The following is a 14,641-nucleotide window of genomic DNA, read 5'->3' as shown; positions in this document are numbered from 1 at the left end:
TGTAATTTTAATCAAATTTGAAAAAACTATTTCTGCTTGAATGACATATTAATTATAGGTGGTAACCCTGAATAAGGCTTATATTGCAAACCGTTAGTTACATGTGCTACCAATCAGCCGGGACGCAAACCCAAGCTGCAAATCAGAGCTTTTGCTTCCGGCCATCGAAATAGCGCCAAAGTAAAAGTCGCGATCCTACATCTTGGCTAAGGTCAGGCGCCATTTAATGCTGCCCAAAGTGAACGGATGCAATTACTCAATTGCTCTGGCCTTTGTGCATTGTCTGTATATGTCCATATTTGTATATATATATTCATGCTGGGCTCAAGACAATTTGCGCTATTGCCAAATGAAACAGCGGCGCACAGGTGAACGTTCGCGAGTGGGAGAGCGAGCTTTAAAAGCAGTTTTCTTGCTTCTTACCTGCTTAACTTGCTGCTCATGTCTGGTCTTCGTTAGTGGGAGAATCGGAAAGAGCGTTGGAGCATTGGAGCACGGGAGCGTCCAGCCCGCGCAAGATATTCAAGTGAACTACCAAATCCCGACTCCGTCAGTCTGCGAGGTCGCCTCAAGCGCTCAACACCTGTGCGGAGTTGAAAAAAATCCGAATTATATCCAAATACCTATCCAACCCAATCAGTACTTCCAACTAGGACAGGCTCGCAACTCAAACGAAGTGAAAGAAAAGTGACTGAAAAAGTGAAAAGCGGCATGCAAGTGCAGAACCCAGCCCAACCAGATGAGCCCAACCCACAACCCAGTCGATTGAGATTCCATGCGCGACACATGCTGCTGGTGCTGGAATAACAGTTTTAGCCAAGAGAGCTGCTTGTTTACGACCACAAGTGGTCAGAGAGGAGAGCCGGGGTCCGGAGTCTTTTAGCTGGTTCGGGAGATCTGTGGAAATCCAAACAAACCAAGTAAAATCGAAACAAAACAAACAGACAACAAAAGCAACATGAATCAAACGCAAGTGAATAATTTCCTCAAGTGCTTCCTGCAAATCGATGAGCCGTCCAACCGTTGGATATCACGTCACGACGGGGAGGATCACGATGATAATGACGACGATCATGATCATGATCATGATCATGACGAGGACGACGAGAGTGGCGTTCTGGTTGCCAAGGTCACAGCCATGGTGGTGCTATTCTGCGCCAGCGCGATCTGCGGATCCATTCCCTTCTTGCTCAACCGCTGCTATCGCTGGACAGAGAACCAGACAAATGCACGATCCGCCATCGTAGTCAAGTGCCTGCTGTACTTTGGAGGCGGCGTCCTGCTAGCCACAACCTTTCTCCATCTCCTGCCCGAAGTTCAGGAGGTCGTCGAGGAGCTGCAGGAGTGCGGCATCATCGGAGAGCTTACGTTTCCTCTGGCCGAGCTGCTCATGTGCTGCGGCTTCTTTCTTATGTACTTCATCGAGGAGGCCATGCACACGTATGTCCATCATCATCAGAAGGATGAGGCGGGCGCCGCCTTCGAGCGGGGTCACAGCATTCGGAACAGCCACCTGCTGAAACCCACCGAAGGCAACACAACCACACCCTCTGCCCCACCGGCACCTTTGACTGGCACCTCTGAGCTTGGAACACTTTCGGTGCAGAATCTCCTGCAGAACGATCTGGAGCAGCAAAAGTTTGCCACCAAGTCACAGCAACAGGCTAATGGACACGGACACAGCCACGGGCATGGACATGGACATGGACATAGTCATCTACCAGTAATTGCAGACGATGCCGCTGCTGGGGACATGTTGGCTTCATCCCTGCGAGGGCTCTTCATTGTTTCCGCTCTGTCGCTGCACGAACTCTTTGAGGGCATGGCCATTGGCCTAGAGAGTTCCGCCAGCTCAGTGTGGTTTATGTTCGGCGCCGTTTCCGCACACAAACTGGTCCTGGCCTTCTGCGTGGGCGTCGAGCTGATCGTGGCCAGGACTCGGATGTTACTGGCCGTTCTGTATGTGCTGACCTTCGCCGTGGTTAGCCCGCTGGGCATCGGCATCGGGATTTTGATAAATCACGGCCAGGAGACATCCGGACCCAGTCTGGTCTCCGCCATCCTGCAGGGATTCGCCTGTGGCACGCTCATATACGTGGTGTTCTTCGAGATACTTTCAAAAAATCGATCCGGTCTGCGCGCCTATTTGGCCCTTTTCGTCGGCTTCCTTGTCATGTTTGGCCTGCAGCAGTTGAGTAAGTATCATATTTACATTTCAATAATAATTACTGGGTGCAAATCGTAGTCATATAGTGAGGGAGAAATTTGAGATGTGAAATACGACTTGGTCGTGCCAAATAAGTCTGCAAAGCATTTTTGTATAGTTTTTTATTACCCTAATATACATTCAGTGATGATTAGTGTAAGTTTTGCTACTTAACCAAAAATATTGTTTTTTACAATTCAGTTCAATTACACTTACATATTCTATGTATTGCCTAGACACATTCACTAGTCCTTCAATTGCTGATAATTAGCTAGCAGGCTTAGCGGTAATTAGTACGATCGTCGCCGGGTGTGTCATATGATATTCTTTAACCGGAATCGATTTGGGGGAATTGGGAACAGGTTCTATATACATACATAGCTGATCCGCTGAATACTGCGTGGTTGACCTTGTAACAGACCTTGCAGCGATTTGTTTTGCATACTCAGATACAAGAGAGTTTGTCATTCTCTATACCTATAGTACAGGTAAAATAAAAATCCCGTCCCCACCATGAAGTCATCTCGCAAAAATCAGGGGGTTGCCCAAGCGAAAAAAAACCGTGAAAACCGCATTCGAACTTTTATTGATGAGCACGGGATAAAAATTCGGACGACAAGTTTACGCCACAAGTATGTGATTAACCGAAAGTCGGATAGGTTTTTATATGGTCTAGGGCCAGATAAGGCAGGACAAAACGCTCATAAATCATTGCTTGGAAGTGGGGTGTTGGAAATGAACTTCCATGCTACCATGACGAAATAAATGTTTAGCAATCTAGAGCGGAGTGTGTAAATCACTATTAGCAAATAGGGTCTACCCGATAAGTATTGGCATTCTTAACTGCTTATGTTGTTCAGCCCTAGATCGTGTAACTAACCTTTCTTATCGCTTACAGCTTCCAGTAGTGGACATGGTCATAGCCACAGCCACAGCAGCTGCTCCTCGTCGGAACAGACACACAATCACCAAGAGACTGAGACTGAGACCAGGTCAGCATCTGGCCACATCCACGGCCACGAGCACGACCATGATCATCCCCACCACCACAACCACGCAGAGGAGCTGGCCACGGTTCACAACTATGAGCAGCAGCTGCAGCTCCTGCGGCAGGTAACCCAAAAACTGCTTGAAGCACACCCTAAGAAGGATGTCTAGATTGTATGCTGCTCAGCAGAGCTTTGGTTTATTAATTGTATATGTATTATATTTATGTGTATTATATGTGTACTCTGTAAAAATAGTGAAAGTAGAAACAAAGTATATATTATTAAAAGACTAAAGCGTTTTATTCCTGACATAAAATGTATTTTCTAAACTGGGTCAAGAGTAGAAAAGGCATGAGAGAACTATAACTCTTATCTATGTCCGGTAGTAGTAGCCTTCACAGACTTTTATGTGGTCTCTGCCATTAATGGCACCTACAACAAGAAAGTTAGGTGAAAGGCAAACATTTTTTAATAAATTGTGTTTTTAAGTATAACACAAATCTCGTGTAATTTATTTTTGCGATCTTTTATTTAAAACGAGTAGGAGCAAAAAAAAAAATTAACTACATAGAATATTACAAAATTATTTAATATCCTGGTTACTTTTAAATTTGTTTACTACAAATCATTAAAGACAATTAGTAAATAGGCATTAATGATTTACTAAGTCGTATATTCGGTTTCATAATAACTGAACATCGAATTTGCTCACATTCAGTGGTTAGTGATTACATTTTACAACGTTTTTCAGTTAATCGATCTGACATAAAAGATTGAGAAAATCATTAGCAAATTCCGAATCGATAGGCGTGATTAATAATATATGTCAATAAAGCTAAGGTATGTTTAATTAACAAATTTGGCTTTATAGTAACTTAATTAGCTGAAGCGCAGACTAAGGGGTTTATACGTGCTCTAAACATATATTTCAGGCATTTGAAATTGGGTTGAATTCGAAGTTTAATTGCTTTTGCAATTTTTATAGAATACCCACCATAAAGCGAAATACGTGCCTGGGCATAAAGTTCCACCATCAGATTGCCGGCAGGCCCCGTTTGAAAGTGCGATTCTCGGCATTGTGAAATTTCAGCACGATATCTCTACTGGTCTACAGCTTGCGAATCGTAAAGTGGGTGGACTTGTGGACGAGGCCTTGTTGCCAGGTATATTCGTATATTTATCATGTGATCGTCTCGTTTTGTCGCATAGGCCACAATAAATACAATTTTTCAGCTGATAGCTTCGTTGCTTGCGTACATTTTTAACACGATATCTCCACAAAACGCGCAGCGGACCGGTTTTCGAGTTGGCACCGCTGCTGTTTCTCACCAGACGGACCGCTATCACTCTGTTTTTTGATAACTGCGATAAGCGCATGTTCTCCGCTCGAGCCGAACTGGCAGCCTAACATCATGCCCCCCACCGATCCCCAAATGTCCGGACTGCAGCGGAAATTAGCGCTTCAAGTGTCAAGTGTGAATTTGCCAGGCGGTAAACATATCGGACGGCCGATGAAAACATCTTGGTGGCTCAATTAGCGCCCTCGGGTGATCTTATTTACATCTGTGCTGTTGCCGATGACGATCCCAAAGATGCTCAGGTTATTGGGAACTGAACCCCACCCCGCTGTAGCCAACGGAACTCCCTTATCGGGTGCGCATCACGCTCTCTTCGCCTTCGCTATCCGTCTCCAGATGTTATCAACTGTATCTGAGCCGAATGCACACACGGTGAAGTGTGGCAAAATCGTGGGGCTAAAGGCTTAACGGCGAACGGAACAACTAATCTCTAATATTCTTGCCTGATAGGCAATATTATCATTTGAACTCGAGCTCTTGAACCATATACCAGAGAAGTGTCGTCAATAAATCATATAAAACAGTGCTCTGCGATAGCCAAAACCAAAGATGTGAGCAAAAAAATACAACTTGTATGTTCTGATTGAGGTTCTGATAACCGGTAGTGAGTAAACGTTATTTCCGAAAAATTAACTTTCATATTATATGACTTAGGACCGCTCTTATTAGATATAAAGAGGATTGCTATGATCCAAAAAAAAAAAAACAAAATTATGTACAACCAGACATTTTTCGAAATATGAATGCTTGAACTACAGCTTCGTGCATGGCATTCTACAAAATTTTGACTGTTTACGAAGCGAAATAAAGGCCATCTCTGTCCAAAAGTATGCTCTCTTTTCCCAATACACATTAAATAATGGTACTAAGTTTGTTTGTGATAAAAGTAATTCTTTGCAGTTTTATTTGATCGTTTATTAATAATTCATTTTATATATATTAATCTTGAGTTAATTTGATGACATTTATAACGAGGCAAATACAATATATTTGTTCGATTTTAAGCTGGACTGCTACAAAACGTCTTTGGGAATTTGGGTAGGGTACTTAACAATTAGAACGTATCTAGTTCGGCATAAATATGTTTTTTGTTCTCTAATACAATACAATAACATTTTTCCGTTAGCATAGGCCAATAAATACAATTTCATTTGGGTTCGCTTTAATTTATAAAATCTTTGCTACGTATGCTCAACTAATTTAACTTTTAACCAATTCGCTAAATAATTTATTTAGTTTACGTAAAATTTCGATACTAAATTTATGTACAAATTAGGTGGCCTAGGAGCTAGTCAAAAATGTAGCTCTAACTATAAATATTGCAAGCCAAATGTAGCAAGGACTGTACTACACGCAGTTTGATTAAAAAAATCTAAATATTAGAAGATAGATTAAAACACAGTCTTATTTATGTATGAAAACATTAAATGGGGCAAACCAAAGATTAGAAGCAGGCAAGCAAGGTACAAAAGATACGCATAGGATATGTGTGTTGGTTACTAGGTCCCGCCGTATCTTTAGGCCTGGGCTGGTGTCACAGAATGCGTGCGCAAGAATCTGGGAGATTGCTGAAGGGGCATCTGCTTCCAGGGACGTCGCTTCATGTGCGACTGCTGCGAGCCAGTCAATCTGAAACAGTTTGAGGAACAAGATAGATTTGTGTTCTGCTAACTCCAGTCGACTTTACATACCTATTGTATTTGGACAGCTTTCGCCGCTTCATCGGAGGCAGAGCTTCCACATCCAGTCGTGGGCCTACGAAGGCAAAGTTGCCTACTGCACCCGCGAGAGGAGCTGCAACAAGCAGGAACAGGAAATAAGAAAAAATAAATCAACTTGTTCAGTTAAGAGGCTCACAGTGCTTTCGTTTGTTGTTGCGGTGCACTTGATTGATGGGCAGTAGTGGAGCACTGGATCCGCTCTCCAGGTGATTCTGGTGTCGGCGGATGCTGCAGCTGCGTCCCCGACAGCCCTTCAACTGATGTAAAGCATCGTGCATGTGGGACCTCTCTCCAGGCGTAAGGCTTGCTGCGCGGTTTATAGTTTCAAAGCGATCTAATTGGAACGAAAGTAAATTCCCAAATATAATTCCCCAATTTTTGAACTTCTTAATGGTGTCGTCTTACCAATGGTCAGGTTATAGAAGGTGATAAGGCCTGTGGTAAACTCGCAGTACAAAAAGTTGTGTGTGGCATTGATGGTCCTCAGGCAGGAGTATGTGTTATTATTGGCGTTCATACAGAAGCAAAAAGGACTGTCGTTCCAAAGGGGAGCCGTTCGCCAGTGCTGATTGTCGTGCGAGAAGCAGTTCATCTTTTCGGACAGGCACTCCTTTTCCAGACGTGCCTTCTTAATGCGTTTCCGTTCCTTCTTGCGCTGTCGCTCCTCTTTAAGCTTCCTGCGTGCCTCACGCGCCATTTCTTTAGAGTCCGCATGGCTAAAGGTGGAAAATAATAAGTTAGATGCGTCTAATTATCCAAATTTATTGCTTTACTTACTTCTCGCCCACATCTGGTTCGCAATAGCATTCTGCTCGCGGTGTAAATCGAAGCGACTGCTCCGAAGAATCGAATACGTTTCCTCCGAATACTTCCTTTTGGCCCACGACGTTTGATCTTGGCGTGCTGCTGGTCTCAGTAAAGTAGCTCATGTTGAACTCTGGTCCGGCTCCACTATCCAGTATACTGGGATCATTACGCCGTCGGTTATCATTTCTTCTGCCAGCGGCCAAGGCCTGCTTATTGCTTTCCCTCAACTGCTTCTTCATCTCCTTCAGCTTGCCAATCTTGTCCTTTAGAAGCTTGATCAGCATATCAATTTGAGTTCGCGAAGTACGCCACGTCTTTTCGTCGTCGTATATCACATTTGAGCAGTTCACTTTAGCGGTGGTCGCATCCACAAAGCAGCGATGGCCACCAGATTTGGGGTACTTTTCTCCCCGCTCATATGAGTTGCCACTAGAGTTGGATGCGTGCAGCTCGTGCTCGTTGAATTTAAGCTCCAAGATCTCCAGGGTGCTTTGTATCTGCTGAATGACCTGGGCAATTGACTCGTTGCTACTTCCGGGCAAATCACGCTTTCTGCGATGCGAATGATCAACCAGTTGATCGACGACCTGGTGGAGATCCAACAGCTCCTCCATCTCGTCAGGTAACTCTGTGTGGAACACCTCCCGCTTGTTTCGACGCCTTCCTTGGCCGTGATGAGTGCGCTTGTTGACGCGATGCAATCCAGCAGAAGGGGCTCGGATCTTGGTATAGACTACGCCATCAGGAGTGAAACAGGCACAGTTACGTTGATATTGCTTCCGGGGCATAGCAGCCAACTGATGCTCTAACTGGAGCTGAAATAAATCATACATCTTCTTATTAGAATGTCTACCACGCAGAATACTTTGCCTCTCTACTCACATGAAATTTACACTTGTGCTTCCGCCAACGTCCCTCCTCATTGACGCACTTCCATTTTTGTCCAGGTAGGCAGTTTTTGAGTAGCGCCGGGTCGGAGCACTCCGAGTTAAGACGCATCATCTTGGTTATATAGGGTGCCAGTGGAAGATCGTTGTTCTGCTGGAATTCCTGATCAAGCTCTTCATCGCCCTCCTCGAAGGCGGCATCGTCGAGGTCATCTTCTTCCAGGGCAGCTGCAGAGCTGTCCATGGCACCATCACCATCTACATCATCCTCTTCGTTGTCCGTTTCCACTTCCTCTTCACCATCCTCCTGCTGCTGAACGGTTGAGCTCATCAATGTGGCGGCGGTGCTGCTGCTCGAAATAATGGTGGTACTTTCGCCTGCTCCTTCGAGGAAATCTTCAAGTAGCGAACTATTGACCAGTTTCATATTTCGCCGTTCAATTTGAAGACGGGCACGAGATTCGGCTATTTGCTCAGCCGTCTCCCTTCTTCCGGAACTCTCAATTAAGAAGCTATCCGGCCAGTTGTCCCGCACAGCGCGATTTCTGCTCAGCAGCAGTGGAAGTATGCTGCGCCCATCCATATGCTGAGGCGTTGGCACACCACCCATGTCCAGGAAAGTAGGGGCCAGGTCCACATTTAAAACAATCTCATTGACCCTAACGAAGATCAATATAATTAGCTTCGCGAAATCTATAAAGTCATAGTACTTACACCTTGGAGGCCTGAATCCCTGGACCACGAATAAGGAACGGCACGCGGACATCAAACTCAAAGGGAAAACTTTTTCCCTTGATAAGCCCAAACTGACCCAGATGATAACCATGATCGGAAGTGTAAACTATATACGTGTTGTCCAGCTCTCCTAAATCCTTTAGTTCGTTGTATACCCTCTCCACGGCCACGTCGACGCTTTGGAGTGTTTGCAGGCGCTTCGTCATGAGAAGATTAGTGAACCTTTTGTGAACAGGCTGCATGGGTTCGGTGACCCTCAGAATCCATTGCTTGTCTGGATTCGGCGCGTGATCATACGATGGAGTGCTATAAGTGCAAACTAAATGTTAAAAACTATTGCCAAAAAAAGAAAGCGTTATATTCGATTTCAAAAATCTAAACATTTTTCAAGAGCGTGGGAGTGAATGCAACTACAACACGTACAGTTTCCAATATATCGACGTTCATACGGACGGACAGACAACATGGCCAGAACCACTCGGCTAGAGATCTTGATCAATAATATACCTACTTTACATTGTCGGAAACGCATACGTCAATGTGTTACTATTTTTCAACGAATCGAGTGTACCGTTTTATTCAGCGACTATTGGGTATAATTAGTTAAGGTATTTACTTACTGATGGGTGGTCACATTGAAGAAAAGGTGACTATACTGAGGAGCCGAATCCTCAGGGCCATGTGGTGCAGGAAAACTCATGGTGAGCAGCACCGGCTTGCGCTGGTTCTGCTGCTTTGAGGAGCGGAGGAAGGCAATCGAGTCATTGGCTATCAGGTCCGGATAGTAGTCCTTGGCGTAGTCAAAGCCGTGCTTAATTTTTTGCCCATTCAGATTGATGCTGTAGTTGTAGTACTTGGAGTTCATGATCAGACCTCCCCACTCCCGCCAACCTGGTGGGATATAGGACCCATTGTACTTGTTTAGATACTTTCCGAAATAGCCGGTGCGATAGCCTGCATTCGACAGATATGTGGCATAGGATCGCGTCTCATGAGTGGCCTGCCACTGGGGACTGGAGCAGTTGTCATTGTTGGTGAACACCATGTGGTTGTGCACGTACATCCCGGTCAGCAGAGAGGATCTCGCCGGACAGCACATGGGTGTGGTCGTATAGGCGTGCCGGAATTCAGCTCCTCCATCTCTAAGAAGCCGCAGCGTGCGCGGCATGAAGTTTAGGGAGCCCAGTTCCACATCCTGGTCATCGGTCAGAATAAGGATTATGTTTGGTCGTCGCTCACGTGCGGAGTTGGAGTCCCGCGAGAATCTCTTCGCCGAGTGGCTGCGTTTGTGGGAATGAGATCCCTGTTCCTTGCTGAAGACATGAAACACGAAGAGAAGGAGTATCAGGCCGCCAATTATCAGGCGTAAACTGGAGTGCTGCATCATCGTTTTAGGTGGGAATGAATGTAGCGCTTCAAGTCCTGGGCGCTAATCTAGCGCCTCTGCAGCCGCGCTCAAAACGCCAGCAATTCACCCGAAAACTGCTTCATCTTTTGGTAACCTGTAAAGAGAATGACAGAATATAACTTTTAACCTCGTTGCGGCATTTGAGATGCAACATTAACTGCACAGTGTGGAAAGAGTTGTTTTTCGCCGCGATTCAAGCCAACTCAAGCATCTTTATTGGACCTGATTTTGGCTGCCGGTTTTGCAGCTGCTTTGCAATCTGCAGCTGCTTTGCCCGCCTCGAAATTTCATGCCCCAATTGACCTCTACCCGAGTGTCCTTGGTACCAAATATTTGCCAAGATTGTTTGTCCAAGAGCGGCAAATCAGAGCGATGCACATTTTGTCCACTTATCACCGAATGTCGGTTACTGTCAGAGCCTGCGAACCAACCACCCACCTTCCGCTTGGTTTCCGGTGAAGTGTATTTGCGTCCTTGGTGAAATTTATGTGGCACTTGCCGTTAAGTGAAAACTGCATTCGCAGTAGCTCTTCCCTTATTCTGCGGCAAATTCACGGAAATTTCTTGTGCACTTTATGCCTGCTTGGCTAAGAGCTGCCATTCCAAAATCCAAGCAATCCACCACCCACCCAACCTGCCCATATCGAAGAAGACTAAGTTGTGTGGGGGAAATAAAGAGGTTTACTGGTGCCGTTTAAGTGTGATTTATGTGGTCACAGTGCCGCTGTTTGTTGCATTGCAAGTTCCACCAAGGGAACTAGTCATCCACTTTAGCCGCTTCTTAGCGGTTCGAACACCATAAAAGCTCCAGTAAGTCAAGACCTTCTGCATTTGCCAGGGCACTTAACGCTTTGACTCGACCTTGAAGTGAGCCAAGCGATTCAACAACAAAGGAAAGAGATCGCTCTTCAAGATAGTCTTAGCTTTCGAGGCTGAACTTTAAGGTCTGTGACGAACTCTCTGCCAATATCGCCGCTCTCGGCGCTTCTCAAATCACCAATAGGAAATGATATACTGTCATGAGTATATCTCAAAAAATCTCTACATTTTGTGATAACTTTAATACACAGCTATTCAGTCCCAATCTGCAATTTTCAATTTCCAGCTCAGTCCCAACTTAACTGTTGCACAACCACAATAACTTCCTGCAAAAAGTTTTGGGAGTGGAGTTCGAATTTGACATGCTGCGAAAAAAACCAAACTGTAGTTAAATATGCAACACAAATAAGGCCAACAGAAAATAAAACTGGCAGCAACGTTACGACGCAGGTTGCAACACAAATAGCTGATAGATGGAGATGCCCAACATCCGGCGGTGGATGCAAGATGCATTGCTATATGGATGGCTAGAAGCCAACTCAATGAGCCACTTGAGAGTGGCACAATAGAGAAAGCCTCCCACTCCACCGCCATCCCAATTGCAAATGCAATATTTTTCCAGGCATTTTATTTATTCATGCTCAATTATGTTTCGTTCTTCCCTTTCCAATCGCAATCGAAATATTGCAGATTTGCCATCACAATTGCAGGCCAGCTTGAGTAGCACGAAAAAAAATAAAAACAGAAGGAAAGCCAACTGAAGTGCATCCATTGTGAAAGCAGCTGGAAACCCTCATCCACTTGACTGAAGAAACTTCCTTATTTCTTCAAGGCTGCTTTCCGATGGTTTGATGGCTGGCCCATGTGCAGCCCCAAGCAGCCAAGATGGAAACGAGTTTGGGTCAGGCCTGACCCAACAGCTTTGGCCCTAAAAAAGGAAACATGTTTCTCGGCAAACAGACGCGGCCGAAAGAGCCTGATTCTCCCGATTCTCCGGATTCTCGTTCTTTTTGTGCGGCATCTTCCTGTCGCCTGCTGACAGACGACAGACGTCACGCATGCTCAGATCGCATCGGGATGGGGATCGGAGTAGGAGGCAGGCACAGGGGCAGCCTCTTCGGTCTGGACCACAGTGAACGTGTTCCCGACTTGGCAACACCAGCAATCTTGTCTCACCAAACTCAGTTAAAGGAGTCGAGAGATTGGCGGCATGCAGGGAGGATGAAAGCCAACACGATTTCCTGATTCATTCATGAATTTCATGACTTTGGTCTTGTATCCTTCTCCTTTACGCCCCGATTCTTCGGATTCTCCCATCTTAATTCCATTTTCTGCAATCTCAAATCGTGCCTGTTGCTAGGTGATCATAAAATTTTATTACCAACGTTTCTAGGCGCAAGTTGATTTGGAAAAAAATCTCTGTAGATATTAAAAGAGACTCAAAAGTAAGCCTTAGATCAACAGCTAAAAAAAATAGTTGATTGTAGAAATTTTTAAGCGATCCCCAATCTGCATATTATTCTACGCCAGATTTTCACAAATGTCTTGGCATGGCAAGTCCAGTCCAACGAAATTAATTACCCAAGACGTGACAATCCAATTGCATATCAAATAAGGCGAAGTCTCTTATCCAACGTACAAAATGATTACACAGTCGACGTGAAAAGAAGTCGGGCGGGAAACCCAAGCTGTCAGAAAAGGGAAAGCCATCAGATAAATCTCCAGATGGGACAAGGAAGCATTCAATTACACATATCTTAGAGTCGAAGATAATTTGAAAGTGTGGAGCTACGGTAGCTGCAGACTCCTGCCTCTTATGAATATGCAAAAAGATAGTGATGTTGACTAATCTGACGGCCAGGCAAACAAATTATAAATTCCTCGTTATCAGCCCAGTTCCTGGCAATGACTGCGGATTGGAGCGGCGACTCATTAGCCGGCATGTCAGCGAGACTCAAGTGGGCCAAAGTTGGCGAGTGAGGCAGTCGGGAGTTTGGAGTCCAGAGTCCGGAGACCCGGGCCATGTGGAGCAAATGTGGAGCAGCGACTGCGTAGGCTGAACCCCTGCCAAGTCCAACTTTGCGCTTAATTATGCAATTAACAAGGCAGCCAGGCGGCTAGGGATTGGGTCTGACATGTGACCAGTTGATGCCTTTTGCAGAGTCAATTTAACGCTTAACTAACTATTTAAAAGCTAACTCAGGCTCGGCTGTCGCGAATGCATCATGGGACACGGAACGTGGAACGTGGAGCTTGGAGCATGGAGCAACTCCCACTCGCATCCGAGTGCAACAGCAGCAGCGTCTTCGTTACTGGCGGCTTTTCCGGTTCGATTTATGCATATTTAATGGGGACCCCAAAACCTAAACCGAAACGCCTACATTATTTTGTACATCCAAAGTAGGGGCAAGAACGTGTGGCAAGTGTCACTTAAAGGGGGCGTGCGGTAAGCCAATTTGCGTTTCTGGCTTACACAACTCCGCAAAACCCCAACATGTTGTGACAGTTTTGTAATGGACTTGAAATATTTAAGTCCGCTTTGGCCTGACACTTAAGCAGGTGATTATGAGGAATGCATCAAGGGGAATCATCAAGCTCACGATGAGTTTGTTATTCAGGAAGGTTAAAGTGCTCTTCGAATCTATTTGACAAAGTTTAAATGTCATTCAGCACTTTGGACGAGTAATTTTGAAATTATGCGCACGCTTTAATCTATAACAATAACACTGTCTCATATGAAAAAACAAACTCGGAACAGGAAAGAAAGGGGCAAAAAAATACAATGTGAATGACTTTGAGGCACGTTCCGAATTCGGTCAGTCAGACGACAAGTGTTAGACGAGGAAGCCAAAAAATAAGCAAATTATATATACGCGTATATATGTATGTACATATGAATATGTATATATAATTGTATGCGAAAGATCCCAAGGGATTGGAGTGGGTTAGGAACGATTTGTTAATGGAAATAATAACCAAATGTCGTGAGTGAGTGCTCGTAGCGGAACATATTTAAATCGTGTTCCGCCGGCGCAACAATAAATTTCAATGGCAACAAATTGTTTCTGAAATTACTGAAAATAAATCTTTTTGGGTTTCTTGTTGTATTTTCGCATGTCTGTTTGTCATTTTGTCAGAATTATAACAGGGAGAGTGACACCAGAGCGAAGTGTCGAGATTCACGTTTAGCTCGATTAATGGCTCATTTCCAAGAGGGCAACGAACTGGGAGGGGCTCCGTTTTAAAGGTTTCAATTGGCTTTATGGCCGCGCCGCATTGCAAAATGAATATTTATTCCTTTTTAATAAAGTAGCAGCCAAATTAGTTTCTTACTCAAGCACATGTCTGCAGTTATTTTGTAATGGAATCTCTTGCAATTTGTTTTACACACATTTTAGCAAATTATTGTGCAGCTGCTGCTGGCAGAAAAAAATCATAAAAACAAGAATTTATGCAACTAACTCAATTACAAGTTATGGTTAGAAGGCCCGAGCCACTCAACAAATGCAATTCGAAATTGCCAGCAAAGGTTAAAGGCGATTGAACAAACTTTGTTACTGCTAGCATTATTAGTGAGTTGAAAATATCCTACAATTGCTCTATTAAAGCTGTCACACAACGTCCTGCCCCCTCGCAATAACTTCGCAGTCAAACGGGGCTGGGGGAACAAGTCCTGTGGTTGTGGCATAAACAAATCAAATCTAATTGTGA

The 14,641-nt window shown here is 44.7% G+C and overlaps 2 protein-coding genes across 2 annotated transcripts in view; one reads left to right on the top strand and one right to left on the bottom strand.

Annotated features, from left to right (window-relative positions):
* Nucleotides 1-540: 540 nt before the first annotated feature.
* LOC122620523 (zinc transporter ZIP1) lies at nucleotides 541-3,450 on the top strand. The gene is made up of 2 exons (XM_043798022.1): nucleotides 541-2,195; nucleotides 3,105-3,450. The coding sequence occupies exons 1-2, from the start codon at nucleotides 959-961 to the stop codon at nucleotides 3,362-3,364; spliced, it is 1,497 nt and encodes a 498-aa protein (XP_043653957.1). The 5' UTR covers nucleotides 541-958; the 3' UTR covers nucleotides 3,365-3,450.
* A 2,010-nt stretch (nucleotides 3,451-5,460) lies between these two features.
* Nucleotides 5,461-14,641, bottom strand: part of LOC122619436 (extracellular sulfatase SULF-1 homolog) — a 29,317-nt gene continuing 20,136 nt past the window's right edge. The window contains exons 3-10 of the mRNA XM_043796388.1: nucleotides 9,324-10,205; nucleotides 8,683-9,009; nucleotides 7,964-8,627; nucleotides 7,052-7,896; nucleotides 6,680-6,990; nucleotides 6,411-6,608; nucleotides 6,245-6,347; nucleotides 5,461-6,182 (exon numbers count right to left, since the gene is read on the bottom strand). Of these exons, the coding sequence (XP_043652323.1) occupies nucleotides 6,071-6,182; nucleotides 6,245-6,347; nucleotides 6,411-6,608; nucleotides 6,680-6,990; nucleotides 7,052-7,896; nucleotides 7,964-8,627; nucleotides 8,683-9,009; nucleotides 9,324-10,090 (3,327 nt within the window). The 5' untranslated portion in view covers nucleotides 10,091-10,205 and the 3' untranslated portion in view covers nucleotides 5,461-6,070. The remainder of the gene's footprint in view (nucleotides 6,183-6,244; nucleotides 6,348-6,410; nucleotides 6,609-6,679; nucleotides 6,991-7,051; nucleotides 7,897-7,963; nucleotides 8,628-8,682; nucleotides 9,010-9,323; nucleotides 10,206-14,641) is intronic.

Source organism: Drosophila teissieri, chromosome 3R, assembly GCF_016746235.2.
Source record: "Drosophila teissieri strain GT53w chromosome 3R, Prin_Dtei_1.1, whole genome shotgun sequence".
Lineage (NCBI taxonomy): Eukaryota > Metazoa > Arthropoda > Insecta > Diptera > Drosophilidae > Drosophila > Drosophila teissieri.
Note: the sequence above shows the minus strand (reverse complement) of the source record. Positions and strands in the feature narration are given on the sequence as shown.